Below are 22,986 nucleotides of genomic sequence, written 5' to 3' on the forward strand. Positions count from 1 at the left end.
GAGCCGAAGTCGGACGCTCAACCGACTGAGCCACCCAGGCGCCCCTGAATCTTAATCAGACTTTTGTGCTCAGCACAGAGCACAATTCATGGCTTTATCCCACCACTGTGGGATTGTGACCTGAGCCAAAGTCAAGAATCAGACGCTCAACCAACTGAGCCACACAGAGACCTCTCACATAGTTTTTAAAATTCAAATTCATTTCGAAAATATTTTTAAATTGATGTCATTTAATATTAACAATTAAAACCAAATTTAATCCAAGTATTGCCCTCACTAACTCTACATTAATAATATCTATTACAAATATTTTGTTTGACAAGTCCTCTACCATTCTTTTATACTCAGCATCGTTTTCCCTTGATTACTGTCTTGTCTTCCCTTGCTTCCCTTCCCCTCTGCCAATGCCTGCTTGGTTCATCTAAGCCAGGATTATGCCCTCAATCACAGTATTTCCTCTACATACACAGCCACATGCATTCTCTTGAACCAACAGTTTTATACTTCACTACCTTAAACAATTCTATATTTTGTATATGTGGAGCTCCACCCTAATGTGATAAATTCTTAAAATAAAATATTACCATATGATAATATATATTGAATACATGTTTAATATGTTATAATTCAACACTATAGAGTCTTAGAGTATGTGCTTATTATTCCAACATCTTTGCTCCATGGCTTGCGGCAAGGTAACGTTTGGAATTCCCTACAAATGTAGCTTTTGTGTTCTGCATTCATGTCCTTCTCCCTATGCAGTTTATAATTCTAATTCCTCACTACCAGACCCAGAACATATTCTCAGTTCCAATATCGACTGCCCCTTACAAACACACGCACACACACACACACACACACACACGGACACACGCACACGCACACACACACACACACACACACACACACACGAACATGCACATACATCTACTAGATAGAGATGAAGTCACACTGGTGTTTAGCCTGGACACTAAATTGTTAATACAGTCATCATGCCGTTTGTTCTTAGGTACAAGTTAAAGGAAAATCAAATTTTGCATTTCAGAGACTTGATTTTTTTTAATGTTTTCAAAGGTAATCAAGTATTATGTGGAGGGTTTTATGAGGTTTAACATACACTAATGGGCAGTGCATACAAACACAATCCACATTCAGTTAACCCATTCTGACATAGCTTCTCTAAATACTGTTCTCTGTTTTATGTTGTCTCAGCTCATCAATTGTAATGTCTAGGAATTCCTGGGACATACAGCTGAGCTCATACTACTTGTGGAAAGCCCCCACAGATATTTCCCCAACTGGAGCCAATATTGTGGCTGGACCAGTCCTTGTGATTCTTACAATGGTTATGTTTCAACAACTATGAGGGAACTTTGAAAAAACAAGACTTATTACAAATCCTGGAGGGTACACAGCATACATGGGGTTCTGCAGCTAGATCATAATACACACACACACATACACGCACACGCGCAAAAGAGGATAAAATAATTATGCAAAATGATTTAGGGAAATCAGTGACTTCATCAAACATAATAACATCCATTTTACAGAAATCCCAGAAGAAGAGAGAGGAAAGGGGCAGAAAGTTTATTTGAAGAGATAGTAGCTGAAAACTTCCCTAATCTGGGGAATAAAGTAGATTTCCAGATCCAGGAGACACAGGGAACCTGCATGAGAATCAACAAAAGCAGACCAAATCAAGACACATTGTAATTAAAATGACAAAATATAGTAATAAAGAAAAAAAATGAAAGCAGCAAGATGAAATACATCCTTATCTTGCAAGGGAAAATGCATGAAGTTAGCAGAAAATTTTTCAACAGAAAGTTTTCAAGCCAAAAGGGAGTGTCATGATATATTCAAAGTGCTGGAAAAAATCTAGATCCAAGAATGAAGTATCCAGCAAGTCTATCATCCAGAATATAAGGACAGATAAAGAATTCCCCAGATGAACAAACACTAAATGAGTTTGTGATCATTAAACCAGCTCTGCAAGATATAATGCAAGGGAATCTTTGAGGTGACAGGAGAGACCAAAAGTGAGAGTTTAAAGATAGGAAACACAAAAACAGTAAATGTGAATATTTGCACACACCCTAAAAATCAGTGAACTGACAAAAAAGGATATAAAATATAATAACATATACCTGAAATATAGAGAGGAGAAGGGGAAAGAATGTATTCAAATTTAAATAGCCATCAACTTAACATAGACTATATGTAGAAGTCATTATATACAAACCTAATGGTAACCAAGTATCCAGAACCACTAATAATATGGAAAGAATAAAGTGAAAGAAATCCAAATATACCACTAAAGAAAATCAGCACAACGTGAAACAGAGAAAGACAAGAAAGGATCAGAGAAAATGTTCAGAAACAACTGCAGAACAAATAATAAACTGACAATAAATACATATTTATCAATAATTAGTTTTCATGTAAATGAGCTAAATGCTTCAATCAATCAAAAGGCATATGGTGAAAGAACAAGTTAGAAAAAAAAAGACCCATCTATAATGTGCCCACAAAAGACTCATTTTAAACCTAAAAACAGCAGCAGATTGAAAGTGAGAGGATGGAGAAATATTTACTATCCAAATGGAAGCCAAAAGAAAGCTGGAGTGGTTGGGGCACCTGGGTGACTCAGTTGGTCAAGCGTCCAACATCGGCTCAGGTCGCGACTCACAGGTTGTGAGTGAACCCCACATCCGGCTCTCTGCTGACAGTGCAGAACCTGCTTCAGATCCTCTTCTCCCTCTCTCAGCCCTTCCCCTTTCTCTCTCAAAAACAAGAATTTTTTTTTAAAGCTGTAGGAGCAATAGTTATATCAGAAAAAAAAAAAAGACTAGATTTTAAAACAAAAACAGTAACAAAATTTGAAGAAGGATGCTGTAAAATTGTAAAGGGGACAATCTATCAAGAAACTATAACAACTGTAAATATTTGTGCATCCAACAAATCACCCAAATACATAAAACAGTTCATAACAAACATAAAGAAACTAACTAATAGTAATACAATAATAATAGGGAACTTTAACACCTCATTTACGTTAATGGACAGATTTCTAAACAGAACAAGGAAACAATTCTTCAAATGACACACTCAAACAAGTGGATTTAACAAATATATTCAGAACATCATTCATTCAGAACATCACAACATCATTCAGAACATATATTCCATCCTAAAACATCATAGTACACACTGTTTTCAAACACACATTGGGTGTACTCCAGAATAGCGTCCACATTAGGATACAAACAAGTTTTATCAAACTTGATTCAAAAAGATCAAAGTCATACCATGCATTTTAACTGACCACAATGATATGAAACTGGAAGTGAACCACAAGAAAAATTCTGGAAATACCACAAAAATATAGAGATTAAATAACATGCTACTAAACAATCAATGGACAACCAGGAAATCAAATAAGAATTTTTTTTTAAGTACATGGAAAAAATCATGAAAACATAGCAGTCCAAAACATTTGGGGTGAAGCAAAAGGAGTGTTAATTGGGAAGTGTGTAGCAATACAGGCCTACCCCAAGAAGCAAGAATAATCTCAAATAAACAACTTAACCTTACACAGGGACTAGAAAAATAAAAACTAACAAAACGTATATTCAGCAGAAGGAAATAAATAATAAAATTTAACCAGAAATACATGATATAGAGGGATGCCTGGGTGGCTCAGTCCATTAACCATCTGACTTGGCTCAGATCATGATCTCATGGTTCAAGGGTTCAAGCCTTTCATCAGGCTCTGTGTTTCCAGCTCAGAGGCTGGAGCCTGCTTCACATTCTGTGTCTCCCTCTCACTCTGTCCCTTCCCCACTCATGCTCTTTCTAGCTCTCTCAAACATAAATAAACGTTAAAACAGTTAAAAAATAAATGACATAGAAACTTAAAAAAAAAAAAACAAAAAATACATAGTACACATCGAATAAATAAGATGCTTCTTTGAAATGAAATCAATAAAATTGATAAATCTCTAGCCAGACTTATCCGAAAAAATGAAAAACAATGTTCATATAAAAAATCATAAATGAGAGAGGAAAAATAACAAATAACACCACAGAAATACAAACAATTATAAGTGAATATTATGAAAAAGTATGTGCCAACCAATTGGACCACCTGGAATAAATGGATACATTCCTAGAAACATGAAATGCCAAAACTGAAACAGTCAGAAATAGAAAATTTGAACATACCAATAACCACTAAATAAATTGAACCAGTAATCAAAAAAACCTGAACAATCAAAAGTCCAGGGTCAGATGGCTTCACAGGTGAATTCTACCAAACATTTAAAGAAAAATTAATACCAATTATTCTCAAAAAATATTGTAAAAAAATAGAAGAAAAAGGAAAACTTCCAAATTTGTTCTATGAAGCCAGCATTACTGTAATATCAAAACTGGATAAACACACCACTAAAAAGAGAACAGGAAAATATCCCGGATAAGCATAGATGCAAAAATTCTAATCAAATACTAGCAAACCAAATTCAATAATATATTAAAACAACAACAACAACAACAACAACATTCAATCCCATCAAGTGAAATTTATTCTTGGGTTGCAATCTTTGCAAATCAATCAATGTGATACAGCATGTCAATAACAGAAAGAATAAGATCCATATGATCATTTCAATATGTCAAAAAAGAAAACAAAACAAAATAATAAATGAAGACCCCTCCAAAAACTTTCAGTTTATGTGGTTCACCATTATCAGAGATCCTAAGGGGGATCCTGTGAGACAAAGTACCAGAGACATCATTACAAGCATAAAACATACAGACATCACAATGACTCTAAACCCGTATCTTTCTATAATAACACTGAATGTAAATGGATTAAATGCGCCAACCAAAAGACATAGGGTATCAGAATGGATAAAAAAACAAGACCCATCTATTTGCTGTCTACAAGAGTCTCATTTTAGATCTGAGGACACCTTTAGATTGAGAGTGAGGGGATGGAGAACTATTTATCATGCTACTGGAAGCCAAAAGAAAGCTGGAGTAGCCATACTTATATCAGACAAACTAGACTTAAATTAAAAGCTGTAACAAGAGATGAAGAAGGGCATTATATAATAATTACAGGGTCTATCCATCAGGAAGAGCTAACAATTTTAAATGTCTATGCGCCGAATACCGGAGCCCCCAAATATATAAAACAATTACTCATAAACATAAGCAACCTTATTGATAAGAATGTGGTAATTGCAGGGGACTTTAACACCCCACTTACAGAAATGGATAGACCATCTAGACACACGGTCAATAAAGAAACAAGGGCCCTGAATGATACATTGGATCAGATGGACTTGACAGACATATTTAGAACTCTGCATCCCAAAGCAACAGAATATACTTTCTTCTCGAGTGCACATGGAACATTCTCCAAGATAGATCATATACTGGGTCACAAAACAGCCCTTCATAAGTTTACAGGAATGGAAATTATACCATGCATACTTTCAGACCACAATGCTATGAAGCTTGAAATCAACCACACGAAAAAGTCTGGAAAACCTCCAAAAGCATGGAGGTAAAAGAACACCCTATTAAAGAATGAGTGGGTCAACCAGGCAAGTAGAGAAGAAATTAAAAAATATATGGAAACAAACGAAAATGAAAATACAACAATCCAAACGCTTTGGGATGCAGCGAAGGCAGTCCTGAGAGGAAAATACATTGCAATCCAGGCCTATCTCCAGAAACAAGAAAAATCCCAAATACAAAATCTAACAGCACACCTAAAGGAAATAGAAGCAGAACAGCAAAGGCAGCCTAAACCCAGCAGAAGAAGAGAAATAATAAAGATCAGAGAAGAAATAAACAATATAGAATCTAAAAAAACGGTAGAGCATATCAACAAAACCAAGAGTTGGTTTTTTGAAAAAATAAACAAAATTGACCAACCTCTAGCCAGGCTTCTCAAAAAGAAAAGGGAGATGACCCAAATAGATAAAATCATGAATGCAAATGGAATTATTACAACCAATCCCTCAGAGATACAAACAATTATCAGGGAATACTATGAAAAATTATATGCCAACAAACTGGACAACCTGGAAGAAATGGACAAATTCCTAAACACCCACACTCTTCCAAAACTCAAGCAGGAGGAAATAGAAAGCTTGAACAGACCCATAACCAGCGAAGAAATTGAATGGGTTATCAAAAATCTCCCAACAAATAAGAGTCCAGGACCAGATGGCTTCCCACGGGAGTTCTACCAGACGTTTAAAGCAGAGATAATACCTCTCCTTCTCAAGCTATTCCAAGAAATAGAAAGGGAAGGAAAACTTCCAGACTCATTCTATGAAGTCAGCATTACTTTGATTCCTAACCAGACAGAGACCCAGTAAAAAAAGAGAACTACAGGCCAATATCCCTGATGAATATGGATGCAAAAATTCTCAATAAGATACTAGCAAATCGAATTCAACGGCATATAAAAAGCATTATTCACCATGATCAAGTGGGATTCATTCCTGGGATGCAGGGCTGGTTCAACATTCGCAAATAAATCAACGTGATACATCACATTAACAAAAAAAAAAAAAAAGAGAAGAACCATATGATCCTGTCAATCGATGCAGAAAAGGCCTTTGACAAAATCCAGCACCCTTTCTTAATAAAAACCCTTGAGAAAGTCGGGTTAGAAGGAACATACTTAAAGATCATAAAAGCCATTTATGAAAAGCCCACAGCTAACATCATCCTCAAAGGGGAAAAACTGAGAGCTTTTTCCCTGAGATCAGGAACACGACAGGGATGCCCACTCTCACTGCTGTTGTGTAACATAGTGCTGGAAGTTCTAGCATCAACAATCAGACAACAAAAGGAAATCAAAGGCATCCAAATTGGCAAAGATGAAGTCAAGCTTTCGCTTTTTGCAGATGACGTGATACTATACATGGAAAATCCGAGACTCCACCAGAAGTCTGCTAGAACTGATACATGAATTCAGCAAGGTTGCAGGATACAAAATCAATGTACAGAAGTCAGTTGCTTGCAATGAAGCAACAGAAAGACAAATAAAGAAATTGATCCCATTCACAATTGCACCAAGAAGCATAAAATACCTAGGAATAAACCTAACCAAAGATGTAAAAGATCTGTATGCTGAAAACTATAGAAAGCTTATGAAGGTAATTGAAGAAGATATAAAGAAATGGAAAGACATTCCCTGCTCATGGATTGTAAGAATAAATATTGTCAAACTGTCAATACTACCCAAAGCTATCTACACAGTCAATGCAATCCGAATCAAAATTGCACCAGCATTCTTCTCGAAACTAGAACAAGCAATCCTAAAATTCATATGGAACCACAGAAGGCCCCGAATAGCCAAAGTAATTTTGAAGAAGAAGACCAAAGCAGGAGGCATCACAATCCCAGACTTTAGCCTCTACTACAAAGCTGTCATCATCAAGACAGCATGGTATTGGCACAAAAACAGACACATAGACCAATGGAATAGAATAGAAACCCCAGAACTAGACCCACAAATGTATGGCCAACTCATCTTTGACAAAGCAGGAAAGAACATCCAATGGAAAAAAGACAGTCTCTTTAACAAATGGTGCTGGGAGAACTGGACAGCAACATGCAGAAGGTTGAAACTAGACCACTTTCTCACACCATTCACAAAATAAACTCAAAATGGATAAAGGACCTGAATGTGAACCTGAATTTGAAACCATCAAAACCCTAGAGGAGAAAGCAGGAAAAGACCTCTCTGACCTCAGCCGTAGCAATCTCTTACTCGACACATCCCCAAAGGCAAGGGAATTAAAAGCAAAAGTGAATTACTGGGACCTTATGAAGATAAAAAGCTTCTGCACAGCAAAGGAAACAACCAACAAAACTAAAAGGTAACCAACGGAATGGGAAAAGATATTTGCAAATGACATATCGGACAAAGGGCTAGTATCCAAAATCTATAAAGAGCTCACCAAACTCCACACCCAAAAAACAAATAACCCAGTGAAGAAATGGGCAGAAAACATGAATAGACACTTCTCTAAAGAAGACATCCAGATGGCCAACAGGCACATGAAAAGATGTTCAACGTCGCTCCTTATCAGGGAAATACAAATCAAAACCACACTCAGATATCACCTCACGCCAGTCAGAGTGGCCAAAATGAACAAATCAGGAGACTATAGATGCTGGAGAGGATGTGGAGAAACGGGAACCCTCTTGCACTGTTGGTGGGAATGCAAACTGGTGCAGACACTCTGGAAAGCAGTGTGGAGGTTCCTCAGAAAATTAAAAATAGACCTACCCTATGACCCAGCAATACCACTGCTAGGAATTTATCCAAGGGATACAGGAGTACTGATGCATAGGGGCACTTGTACCCCAATGTTTATAGCAGCACTCTCAACAATAGCCAAATTATGGAAAGAGCCTAAATGTCCATAAACTGATGAATGGATAAAGAAATTGTGGTTTATATACACAATGGAATACTACGTGGCAATGAGAAAAAATGAAATATGGTCTTTTGTAGCTACGTGGATGGAACTGGAGAGTGTGATGCTAAGTGAAATAAGCCATACAGAGAAAGACAGATACCATATGGTTTCACTCTTATGTGGATCCTGAGAAACGTAACAGAAACCCATGGGGGAGGGGAAGGAAAAAAAAAAAAAAGAGGTTAGAGTGGGAGAGAGCCAAAGCATAAGAGACTGTTAAAAACTGAGAACAAACTGAGGGTTGATGGGGGGTGGGAGGGAGGGGAGGGTGGGTGATGGGTATTGAGGAGTGCACCTTTTGGGATGAGTACTGGGTGTTGTATGGAAACCAGTTTGACAATAAATTTCATGAAAAAAATAAAAAAAAATTAAAACTAATATTTATAAAAATAAGGGAGAAACCAACTCACAAAGAAATATAAAACCAACTCACATTAGAAGATGAATTTGGGGGGTGTCTGGGTGGGTCAGTCGGTTGAGCGCCCAACTTCATCTCAGGTCATGATCTCACGGTTCATGGGTTTGAGTCCTGTATTGTTCTCTGTGCTGACAGCTCAGAGCATGGAGCCTACTTTGGATTCTGTGTCTCCCTCCCTCTCTCTCTCTGCCCCTTCCTCACTTGCACTCTCTCTCTCTCTCAAAGCAAAATAAACATTAAAAAAAAAAAGATGTATTTGGAACTTTGTATAGTCTCCAGTGTGCTGACCTCAAGGGAGAAAATGGTGTCCTGGTTCAAGATCTGTCCCCTTATATTATATAAATAAATACACTTTAATAAGTAAATACTCCCACAGTGATACAATATAATTATCTATAGAGAGAAACATGTTTATCTGTATCTCATTACTCTCTGTTTTTTCACCCTTGAGTAGGAATCTAAATGAATCTAAATGAATGCTCAGGCCTATGGATATATAGTGGGGAGGAAAATTGTTGATTGGCAAAAGTCTTAAGGAGGAAGGTATGTATTGATAATTTTCAAAGATTTTTGCAGGGATATGTGGGTGGTTGAGTCTGTTTAAGTGTCCAACTCTTGATTTTGGCTCAGGTCAAATTCAAGCCCTGCTTTAGGCTCTGTGCAGACAGCCTGGGACTGCCTGGGATTCTCTCTCTCCCTCTCTCTCTGCCCCTCCCCCATTTGCATACTCTGTCTCTCAAAATAAATAAATAAATAAACATTTTTAAAAAAAGAAGATATTATGCAGAAAATTTGCATTTTTGTTTGAAGGAAAAAAACATTCTTTCTTGAAAAAAGTTTAGATTGTTATGCCCAACATGTCTATGTGAATATATAGACAATGTCATAAACACAAGATATAATTGGTGAGCACAAAGAATTTGAATGGTACTTTATTACACACACACACACACATGCACACACACAAACATGCACACACATGTGTGTGAGATAGTTAACATTTCTAGTCTTTACAATTTAATATTTTCCTTTCCTAGATTTGTTGGGAAGATGGAAACAGGAAATCTAACAATTATCAAGGATTTTGTCCTTCTGGGACTTTCTGGATCAGCAGAGCAGCAACATTTCCTATCTGTGCTCTTCCTATGTATGTACTTAATCACTATATCAGGCAACATGCTCATCATCTTGGTTGTGGGCTTTGACTTTCACCTCCATTTACCCATGTATTTCTTCCTTAGTAACTTGGCCTTTGTTGATATCTGTTTTACCTCAACTACTATCCCCCAAATGATAGTGAACATCGTGACTGATACACAGACAATCTCTTTCATAGGATGCCTCAGCCAGCTTTTCTTCTTCATTTCTTTTGTGAATATGGACAGCCTTCTTCTCTGTGTGATGGCATACGATAGGTATGTGGCAATTTGCCGCCCTTTACATTATACTGCAATTATGAATCTGCCCTTTTGTGTCCAGCTAGTGGCTGGGCTCTGGATTGTCACTTATCTCCATGCCCTCTTACACACTCTCTTAATGGCACATCTGTACTTCTGTGTTCCAATATCATCCACCATTTCTTCTGTGATCTCAACCCTCTCTTGAAGCTCTCTTGCTCTGATATATCCCTCAATGTGATGGTTATTTTTATAGTGGGAGGTCTATTTGCTCTCACTCCCCTTATCTGCATCCTCATATCTTATGGACTGATCTTCTCCACGATCCTGAAGATCACATCTACTCAGGGGAAACAGAAAGCTTTCTCCACCTGTGGCTGCCACCTATCAGTGGTGGTGTTGTTCTATGGCACAGCCAGTGCTGTCTATTTCACCCCCTCCTCCTCTTTTACCCCTGAGAGTGACACCTTGTTAGCCATCATGTATACAGTGGTGACTCCAATGGTAAATCCTTTCATCTACAGTCTAAGGAACAACGACATGAAGAGAACACTTCAGAAAATGCTTTGTAAGGATTTACACTTTTAGCAGCAATCATGAATACCTAATGGCTGAATTAGACATCATGAATATGGTAATAAAATGTGCATTCATGGGTGATCATAGTAACAGTAATAAAAGCAAATGACAGCTAATAAATGTCTCTGTCATGCTGGAAATGATGATAAATGCTTTATATAGATTATCACATATAATCCTCAGAGTATAAAAATTAGATAAAATTATAAATCCATCTTTCAGATATGGAAAATGAATTTCAGGGAAGTTATATAGTGTGTGTATTGCCCTACTTTGTGAGTAAGGAATCTCTGGCTCCAGTACAAATATATTCTTGTGAAAATTATCAGTCTCTGTGATAAATTTCACAAATATCATAGATTAAGATAAACCATTCTGAACTTGAAATTTTATGAGTCCAAATTTAAATAAGTAGGCATGGACACAAATACTAGCTTCATAGTAAAGTGGAATGGTAAGGTCCTTGGATTCCTAATTTATAATGCAAAGTAAGGAATGCACATTCACATTAAAAATAAAACAAACAAACAAAGCTGGAGTGATGACTTGTAACCTTCACTTTTATCTAATAAGAAAGAATAGTTGTTTCATATTTGTGTAGTAAAATATTATCTTTCCCAAAGGTTATCTCAATCCCTTACAACAGTTTTAGGTGTAGAAAGTTGCTTAGGGGTATAATTTTGCATACAGAATACTATTAGGGTTGGTGATGTCTGTTTTAGGATTTCAAATATCATACAGGTAAATTCTGGACTGGTTACCTTTACCACGTTGAGCCATCAGATATTACATTACCAATAGTTATTTTTCCAGGAATAAATAATATTACACTCTTTATTCTACAATTTTTATTAGTTGTTAGTTTTCTTCTCTTTATTAATTTGTGTTTCATCAGTGTTCAATCCTTAAATCAATTGTTGCAGACTCAGAGTAAAGGTCTAAACATTTAGCAGTTTCCCACAACCAAAATAGTGACCTAATCCAAGTTACTTGAATTCTTTCTTTTGCAAATATCTAAATAGCCAGCTGAGATGGAACAGCTATGTAATGGAAAATTCTATATCCTTTCACCATAAACACCTTGCAAGACTTTACCTGTCTGATGATGAGCTTCAGCAAAATCATGACACAAATGGCAGCACATAGGAGGGATCAATAAGGAAGAGGGAAATGATAGTGATTGGGGAGGGGGGGTGGAAGTAGATATGCAGCAGTCTACACCATATATCATGAATCTTTCTTAGACCAGATCAGAAATTTAAAAGTTGGGGACTCCTGGGTGGCTCAGTCAATTGAGTATCTGACTCATGATTTTGACTCAGATCATGATATCACAGTCCATGAGTTTGAGCCCTGTATTGCTCTCTGTGTTGACAACAAAAAGCCTGCTTGGGATTCTCTCCCTCCCTCTCTCTCTGTTGCTCCCTTCCTCACATATGCTCTCTCTCTCAAAGTAAATAAATAAGCATAGAAAAAACAAGAAAATATATAGGTAAATTTGCACAAAAGTGTAACTTGGTAGCATGAACTGGGTGTTTTATAATGCATTTGGTATCCTTCAAACTTGCCATAGAAACCATAATTCCACTTACCCACTAGGATAAATAAAGTGAACTCATGAGAAATAAAAATTTTAGTATCATATTTCAGTAGTTTAAAGGATATAGGTGATTGCAAGACACAAGAAAAGCATAAAGCCTCATAAAATGGGTGCAGCTCACCAGTCCTTCTTTATCCTGTTAAGATGGACTATGAGCATGATATATGTTTCCATTTGTTTGTATTATCTTCAATTTTCTTCATCAATGTCTTATGTCCTCAGAGTACAGGTCTTTCATGTCTTTGGCTAAATTTAGTCTTAGGTATTTTATTCTTATTGATGTCAAGAGGATAATTTTCTTAATTTCTCTTCAGGCTCCTTTTTATTTATATATAGAAAAGCAACAGATATATATATATATACATATATATATATGTGTAGGCTGCAACTTTACTGAATTCATTTGCCAGTTCTATAGTGCTTGGGGGATTCTTTAGGGCTTTTTATGTACTGTCATGTGATCTGTAAATAGGTAGGTTTTACTTTTTCTTTACACATTTGGTTGTGATTTATTTATTTATTTATTTATTTATTTAGTCTGATTGCTGCAGCCAGGATTTCCAGTGCTATGTTGAAGAAAACTGCTGAGAATGGACATCCTTGCATTGTTTCTGATCTTAGAGGAAAGCTTTCAGTTGTTCCCCATTAAATATGATGTTAGCTGTTGGTGAGGATATGAAGAAAAGGGAATACTTGTGTACTATTAGTAAAAATGTAAATTGATTCATCCACTATGGAAAACAGTATGGAAGTTCCTCCGAATATTAGGAAAAAAAGAAATACCATATGATCCAGTAATTTCACTGCTGAGTATTCACCCGAGAAAGCCAAAACACTAATTCAAAAAGATATTTGCATGCTATGTTTATTGCAACATTGTTTTATTATGTTTATTACAGACAAGATAGGGAAACAACCTAAATGTCCATCAATATGTGATTGGACAGAGAAAATATGATATATATACACAATAGAATATTACTCATTGATAAAAGAGCATAAAATCTTGTCATTCACAACATTGATGAACATAGAACGTCTCGTGTTAAGTGAAATTAGTTAGACACAAAGACAATCACCATATGTTTTTACTCATAATTGGGATATAAACAACGAAACAAAACAAAGGCAAACAAAAATAGAAACAGGCATGCACAGAGAACAAACTGGTGTTTGCCAGAGGGGTGGATGAGCAAAATATCTGAAAGGGATTAAGCGGTACAATCCCCTTTTATAAAATATGTAAGTCATGGGGATGAAAGGTATAGCATAGGGAATAGAGTTAATAATATTGTAATAATTTTGTATGGTGACAGATGGAAACTACACTTACCATGGTGAGCATTGTGTAATATATAGATTACACACAATGTTCACTGTTGTATCCCTGAAACTCATGTATATTAACTCTACTTCAAATTTTAAAAAAATATAAAGAAAGAAGGAAAGAAAGAAAGAAAGAAAGAAAGAAAGAAAGAAAGAAAACCATGCCATGACCTACATGTAACATATGATGTTTCCAAATCATACTTGATGGATATTACCTTGCACAAAAGGAGGTACTTAGATCAAGAAACTGCTCCACTCAGTATAAAATGACTATATAATTGGTACCTATGTTTCAGCATCCTTGCCTACTTACCCATTAATTCTAAATTTATTTACCATAAGCAATCCAGAGAAGTGGGATATATCCTCCTAAACACATTCCATAAGTAACACTTTTAGTTCCCTTTCTGCTAGAAATTACTGTCAGAAGATCTCATTAGATCTCATTAATTACAAAAAAAAAAAAGAAGATTTGATCTGGTTATTTCTTTTTACATGTGTCATTAGAAGAGGAAAGATTAGGCACAGACTTACCTGCTAACATTTCCTTCCCAGCCACTCATAAGATTGGGCACATGAGGAACCATAGATGTCACAGATAATTGTTTGAGTGGTTGTTTTACTATAGGATGTGAATATAGATACCCCAGAACATTTAAGAGTGACAAGGAAGTTTTGATAAAAAAAATAAATAAATTGTTCCTTTTTCCCTAATCTCTTAGTTTTTATTCTCTATACTGCTACCACTGTACTGCTATAATTTATATAAAAAAGAGAAGACTTTGAATATAAACTAAACAAACCATATACCACTTAAAAATGAGTTAAGTTTTATCCCTTGAACTTTCATCTCATTTTGTAACAATTAAACAAAACATGCTTAATAAAGAAATAGAGAAATATGAAAAATTCAAGTTTTGGAAGGATAGCTATAAAAACACTCAAGAACAGAATAAATGTAAAAGCTAATTAATTAAAGCAAATGCAAATACCATGTGAAAATATTAAGAAAAGGTTACACTATAAATGTGTTCAGTGTTCAGTGCTTTTATTAACTTATATTTCACAAAGAAGAAAGAGCCAATTATATCATATTTTTTATAAAATGTTGAAATAGTTATAAATTCTATTGATAAATTAAGAAAATGATCTGCAATACATATACATCTAAAGAGGAAGCAAGGAACTATAACCTATTTCAGAAGTACCCTCATTGTGGGATCTAGCATAATTTATCTGTTTTTAAAAATTTTGTGTTCTAATAGGCCCAAGCTTCTAAGAGTTTTTTTTTTAGAAAATTTCATTGCAAAGAAATATAAAAAATTTCTCTCTGTCTCTCTATCTGCCTTTCAATATATAATCCAATGATGTTCATATAACTTATTTTTATAATAAAATTAAAGAATGTTTCAAGTGTTCTTAATATTTATCAAAATGGATAAAAGACAATATTCCAAGCTTTTTAATGTAGATATAAAAATGATAGTGTAAATCCTATATGTGGACTTGAAAAATGCATATCACATATTGTTTTGTGAAAGAAAATAGTGCACTAAAGAGCATGTAAGGATTCATATCATCCTTGTAAAATATGTATGTGCTCACACATTTATCTATATTTGTATGTTAGAAAAATATAAAATATATAATGCAAAATATAATAAAGTAATTAACTCTGGTTATTGGGATCATCAGCAATTTTTACAATTTTCTTCTTCATTTCGTTTGACTTCAGACTGGATTGTTTTTTTTTCTTTATATACCATAAAATCATCTTTCTTTTTTTTTAATTTTTTTTAACGTTTTATTTATTTTTGAGACAAGGAGAGACAGAGCACGAACAGGGGAGGGTCAGAGAGAGGGAGACACAGAATCTGAAACAGGCTCCAGGCTCTGAGCTGTCAGCACAGAGCCCCACGCGGGGCTCGAACTCACGGACTGCGAGATCATGAACTGAGCTGAAGTCGGCCACTTAACCGACTGAGCCACCCAGGCGCCCCTAAAATCATCTCTTTTCTAATGTTATTTTCCATCCACTCTTTTGTAGAAAGCATCTTCTTCATTCACACAGAATAGCTTCTAGATCTTGGAATCTGTCATTATGCATTAGGCTTTTCTGGCTATCATATACTTTCTCTCCTTATAATTCAGTAAAAACAACCTTACCTTCCTGTATTTCACCCTCCAAAATTAAAGTTTTCCATCCACCAGTAAAATGCCTTTGATTGCCATGTTTCTTTACATCTATTGCCTTCTGTATTAATACTCATCACAGAATTTTTCACACTAGTTCTAGATATTTTGTCTCATCTTCATATGTTCATGGCCTGGAATTTTAAGTCTTTGGTCATAATTTTGTATTTAAAAAATTTCCTTGTTGTAAACATTATTGATTTGGTTTTCCTTTTTTTTTTTTTTTTGGTAGGCCTTCTAACAATAAAGTTTCAAGCCCTTTGTTACATAACTGTTTTTTCTTCACAACTAAGTAAATATAAGTTATGGAAAGACCATTACCCATATCTATAGAGATGCATTTCAGCTGGTATTGTGTTCAGCAGGATGTCCGTATACCCCAGTGACTTTTACCAACATACTTAGCAAATAATCCATGATATAGCAATATTGTTGCTTCAATTATTATGGGAAGAAAAGGTGTTGGTAAAGTTACTTATTAGCACAGGAAAAATTTGTAACTAGAGAATAGAATTTGTTACATTGTGTCATGTTTCAGGCAATATTTTAATATCACAGAAGTGAAATATATGTGTAAAATTACATTAACATTCTATTAATCCAAATAGCATCCATTTGGGCAGAGCAGTGTGGATCTGATTCTAGATATTTCTGTATGCAAAAAGTGTGATATCACACTGATTTGTTAAATCAAATAAATCTGGTGGTGTCTGGGTGGCTCAATTGGTTGAGCATCCAAGTCTTGACCTTAACTCAGCCACTAAGAGTGGGGAACTTGCTGGGGATTCTCTCTCTCTCCCGCTCCCTCTGATCCTCCACCTCACTGTCTCTCAAAATAAAAAAATAAATAAATAAACAAACTAAAAAAAACAAATCTGATGGTGAATAGCACTCAATGTTTCTGCCAGTATGGTGAATAAACAATTTGCAGTCATAATCGGGAGTCTTTGTTCTTTCTTAGTGTCTAATGCACCCTGGGTGTAAACAAAATCTTTGCTTTATGATACCATTATGTATTTTTATATTTGCCACATTTTATGGTTCTCCAATCACGGTGATCTGTGCCAAGGCCAGGAAAGTCTCCTCCCTCAGACATGTGTAAAATCACCCAACTCCTTTTCAGGTTGTTCCAGAGCACAGGTGGATATTCATTATCATTGGGTCAGAAATATTTTTCTACTCCCTCAACATCTGAGGGGCTTTACTTCTTTGGTTAAATACTGTATGTATATTTTACATGAAGAGTGCACATATTTTATGAATACAGCTGAACATATTTTTACAAACTTCACACACCCATTTTATCAGCATCTAGAATACGTAGAACAAATCACACCCCAGAACCTCCTTTACAACTCAACACTGAACATAAGTGTTATCCTGACTTCTGAAAACATCCTGTTTTAAATATTTACAGAAGATGAATGACATTTTACAGGGTACATCCTGTATGTCCAGTTTCTTGTGCTTAATATTGTCTCTGAGATTCACATCTGTTGTTGGATATAGTTACAAAATTTCCATTCCAGGTGTGATTTATAGGGTCTAGTTGTTTGAATATGCAAAATGTTTTAACAGTTAAAGACATTTTGAGAGTGTGTAGATGATGATAGATAGATGATAGATAGATAGATAGATAGATAGATAGAATATTTCTCCTCTAATCAATTTTAAACATCCTATAGATCAAATGTGGCACATTGATAATGAAATACTGACTTTCATTCAGTGTTTTAATTTTCTATTATTGCACGTACAGATTACCACAAGCCTAATAGCTTAAAAGCACGAATTGCACGTTTTTATAGGTCAGACTTACTGAAATAAAATTATGGTGTCTCAGGGCTATGTTATCGTCTCAAATCTTTAGGGAAAAATCTGTTTCCTTGCATTTTCCAGCTTCTAGAGGTTTCCCACATTCCTTGAATCATGGGCCCCCTTACTTTATCTTTAAAAGTCAACATTGCCCAGTAAGGTTCATCTCATCGGGCCATCTTTCTGATTTTCTGACTACAGTTGAGAAAGGCTCTCATTTTTTAAGATTTTATGTGATTACATTGAGCCCAGCTGGATTATCTAGGATATTCTCTCCATATCAAGGTCTATAAATTTAATTCTATCACCAATGTCCTTTTTTTTCCATATAAATAACATATTCATATATTCTGGGTACAAACATGGACTTTTGAGTATCCATGAATTGCCATTATATGACGGATTCCCAATGTTTTATTTTTTTTAACTTTAATGTTTATTTATTTTTGAGAGAGACAGAGAGAGAGACAGAGTATGAACGGGACAGGGGCAGAGAGAGGGAGACACAGAATCCAAAACAGGTATCAGGCTTCGAGTTGCCAGCACATAGCCTGACATGGGTTTCAAACCCACGAACCACGAGATCATGACCTGAGTCGAAGTCAGACGCTTAACCAATTGAGCCACCCAGGCCTCCCATCAATGTTCTTATCTCTAAGAAAACTACACTTTACATGAAAATTCCCAAATATTCCTATATATATATATATATATATATACATATATATAATCATATTATATATTGTACATCTGGCATTTGTATAATACAAATCAATGACTTGAAAATGAGACAGATACACAAATCATTTTTCTAAGAAATCAATATATATTTACTGTCATTGAAACTTTTCTCTGCATATTTCACAAATTCAGAATTTTTTTTCTTCTGAAAATAGTTATTTATGATGAAAAATACCTATGTGTACAGAATTAGAACTATTAAATACAATTTATTATAATCCATTGCCAGGAGAATGAATTATGAAGAAACTCAATGCAAATACAGAACCAGTTTTTGGAGACTCAGAATAATGATGATTAAACTCAGTCCATCAATATATCTTAAATATTTTTTTTACTTCAATATCAAGTAACATACAATTTATTTCAATAAGGTTCCTTCACGCTGGCCAATATCTTTAAAAATGACAGAAGTACCTCAGGGCACCTGAGTGGCTCAGTCAGTTAAGCATCCGACTTGGGTGCAGGTCATGATCTTACTCCTCATGAGTTTGAGCCCCGCATTGGGCTCTGTGCTGACAGCTTGGAGCCTGGAGCTTGCTTCAGATTCTGTGTCTTCCTCTCTCCCTCTCCCTCCCCCACTCACCTTCTCTCTCTCAAAAATAAATAAGCGTTAAATTATTTATTTATTTATTTATTTATTTTTAAATTTTTTAATGTTTGTTTATTTTTGAGAGAGAGAGAGAGAGAGAGCTCAAGAAGGGAAGGGCCAGAGAGAGAGGGAGACACAGAATCTGAAGCAGGCTCCAGGCTCTGAGCTGTCAGCACAGAGCCCTATGTGGGGCTTGAACTCACAGAATGCATGATCATGACCTGAGCTGAAGTCAGACGCTTAACTGACTGAGCCACCCAGGTGCCCCTAAAATTTTTTTTAAATGACACAAGTATTTCAAAGATATGACAATTTCAGTTCTGAACCATGGCACCAAAGTAAATATAATAAATTGAATCAAATGATTTTTTTTGTTTTCCTATGGCATATAAAAGTTATGTTTATACTCTAGGCTAGTAAGTGTGCAATAGTATTATGTCTATAGAAAAACTTAAATACTTAATTTAAATATTTATTGGTAAAAAATACTCACCATCATCTGAGTTTTGAGTGAGTTATAAACTTTTTGCTGGTGGATGGTCTTACCTTGAGGTTGATGGCGTCTGACTAATCAGGGTTGATCAAGGTGGAGGTGGCTGTGGAAATTTCTTAATATAAAACAATAACAGGGGAGTCTGGGTGGCTTATTCAGTTAAGTGACCAACTCTTGATTTGGGTTCAGGTCAAGATCTCACATTAGTGATTTTCAGCCCCATATCGGGCTCTGCACTGACAGTGTAGAGTCTGCTTGGGATACTCTGTCTCTCTTCCTCTCTCAGCCACCCACCCTCTCTGTCTCAAATATAAGTAACAAACATTTTTTAAAAAAAAACAATAATAAAATATGCTGTAACTATTGACCTTTCTCTTCATGGATGATTTCTCTGTAATAATTAATGCTTTTGTCAGCATTTTACCCACAGTATAACTTCTTTCAAAGTTGGAGTAAATCCTTTAAAACCCTGCCTGATTATCAACTAAGTTTATGTGATATCCTAAATCCACTTGTATTTATTTCAACAATTTTCATAGTTTCTCACCAGTAGATTCCATGTCAAAAAAAATTCTTTGTTCAGCAGTAAGAAGCCACTCTTTATCCATTAAAGTTTATTATGAGATTGCAACAATTAAGTAACATTGTCAGGCTTCACTTATTTATTTATTTATTTATTTATTTATTTATTATATTTTAAATTTAAATGAGTTAGTTAACAGATAGTGTAATAATGATTTCAGGACTAGAATTTAGGGATTCATCACTTACATATAACATCCAGTGCTCATCCCCACATGTGACCTCCTTAATGCCCATCACTCATTTAGCCTAGCCCCCTACCCAACACCCCTCCATCAACTCTCAGTTTGTTTTCGGTATTTAAGAGTCTCTTATGGTTTTTCTCCCCATCTGTTTTTACCTTGTTTTTGTTTACCTTATGCTATGTTCATCTGTTCTGTTTCTTAAATTCCACATATGAGTGAAATTGTACCTTTCGTTCTCTCACTGACTTATTCACTTATACACTCTAGTTCCATCCATGTTGTTGCAAATGGTAAGATTTCATTCTTTTTGATTGCAGACTAATATTAGAGAGTGTGTGTGTGTGTGTGTGTGTGTGTGTGTGTGTGTATACCACATCTTCTTTATTCATTCATCAGTCGATGGACATTCTGGCTCTTCCCATACTTTGGCTATTGTCAATAGCACTGCTATAAACATTGGGGGGCATGTCCTGCTTTGAATCAGCAATTTTTATCCTTTGATTAATTACATAGTAGTGAAATTTTTGGGCCACAGGGTAGTTTTATATTTAAATTTTTGAGGAACCTCCACACTTTCCAGAGTGGCTGCACCAGTTTGCATTCCCCAACAGCAGTGCAAAAGGGTTCCTCTTTCTCTGCATCCTCGTCAAAATCTGTTGCCTGAGTTGTTATTTTTAGCCATTCTGACAGGTGTGAAGTGATGTCTCAGTGTGGTTTTGATTTTTATTCCCCTGCTGATGAGTGATGTTGAAGATGTTTTCATGTATCTGTTATCCATCTGGATGTCTTCTTTGGAAGAGTGCCTGTTCATGTTTGTTGCCCATTTCTTGATTGGATTATTTGTTTTTTGGGTGTTTAGCTTGATAAATTCTTTATGCAGTTTGGATACTAACCTTTTATTTGATATGTCTTTTGCAAATATCTTCTCTCATTCCATCTATTGTCTTTTAATTTTGTTGACTGTTTCCTTTGCTGTGCAGAATATTTTTACCTCAATGAGTCCCAATAGTTCATTTTGGGTTTTGTCTCCCTTGCCTCATGAGACATGTCAAGTAAGAAGTTGCTATGGCTAAAATCAAAGAGTTTGTTGCCTATTTTCTTTCTAGGATTTTAATAGCTTCCTGTACTATGTTTAGGTCTTTCACCCATTTTGAGTTTATTTTGTGTGGTGTAAGAAAGTGGTCTAGGTTTATTCTTCTGCATGTCACTGTACACTTCTCCCAACACTATCTGTTGAGGAGACTGTATTTTTCCATTGACTATTCTTTCCTGCATTGTCAAGGATTACTTGGCCATATGCTTCTAGGTCCATTTCTGGGTTCTCTATTCTATTCCATTGACTTATTTGTCTGTTTTTGTGCCACTACCATCCTATGCTAATGATTAGAGCTTTGTAACATACCTTGAAGTATGGAATTGTGATGCCTCCAGCTTTTGTTTTCTGTTTCAACATTACTTTGGCTATGTGGGGGACTTTTCTGGTTCCATACAACTTTTAGAATTGTTTGTTCCAGCTCTGTGAAGAATGCTGATGTTATTTTATAGGAAGGTGGAGTCTTTTGGGTTTTTCACGAAGAGTATCATGTCTTCTTAAAGAGTGAAAGCTTAACTTCCTCCTTGCCAATTTGGAATCTCTTTATTACTTTTTGCTGTTTGATTGCTAAGGCTAGGACTTCCAACACTATCTTGAATAACAGTGGTGAGAGTGGCCATCCTTGTCTTGTCCTGACCTTAGGTGGAAAGCTTTGTTTTTCCCCATCAAGGATGATATTAGCTGTGGGTGCTTCATATATGTCCTTTATGATCTTCAGGTATGTTTCTTCTATCACTACTTTCTTGAGGGTTTTTATCAAGAAAGGATGCTGTATTTTGTTAAATGTTTTTCTGCATCTGTTTAGAGGATCATGTGGTTCTTATTCTGTCTTTTATTGATGTGATGTATCACATTGATTGATTTGCAGATATTGAACCAAACTTATATCTCAGGAATAAATACCACTTGATCGTGGTTAATAAGTCTTTCAATGCATCGTTGGAGCCTGTTTTATAGTGTTCTGTTGAGAATTTTTGCATCCATGTTCATCAGGGAAACTGGTCTGTATTTTTCCTTTTTTGTGGGGTCTTTGATTTTTTTTTCAATATATGAAATTTATTGTCAAAATGGTTTCCATACAACACCCAGTGCTCATCCCAAAAGGTGCCCTCCCCAATAGCCATCACCCACCCTCCCCTCCCTCCCACCCCCCATCAACCCTCAGTTTGTTCTCAGTTTTTAAGGGTCTCTCATGCTTTGGCTCTCTCCCACTCTAACCTCTTTTTTTTTTCCCCCTTAACCTCCCCCATGGGTTTCTGTCAAGTTTCTCAGGATCCACATAAGAGTGAAAACATATGGTATCTGTCTTTCTCTGTATGGCTTATTTCACTTAACATCACACGGGGTCTTTGATTTTTGAATCAAAGTACTGCTGGCTCCATAGAATGAATTTGGAAGTTTTCCATTCCATTTCTAATTCTTGGATTCAGCTTCAAAAGAATAAGTGTAAGCC

The 22,986-nt window shown here is 35.6% G+C and overlaps 1 protein-coding gene across 1 annotated transcript; it reads left to right on the forward strand.

The window, feature by feature from the left end:
• The first annotated feature begins 9,984 nt into the window (after positions 1-9,984).
• On the forward strand, positions 9,985-10,919 carry LOC122229705 (olfactory receptor 1C1-like). The gene is given in 2 exon segments (XM_042955109.1): positions 9,985-10,489; positions 10,492-10,919. Coding segments are annotated over 2 exon segments (933 nt in total).
• Positions 10,920-22,986: the final 12,067 nt, after the last annotated feature.

This window comes from Panthera leo, chromosome A1, assembly GCF_018350215.1.
Source record: "Panthera leo isolate Ple1 chromosome A1, P.leo_Ple1_pat1.1, whole genome shotgun sequence".
Classification (NCBI taxonomy): domain Eukaryota; kingdom Metazoa; phylum Chordata; class Mammalia; order Carnivora; family Felidae; genus Panthera; species Panthera leo.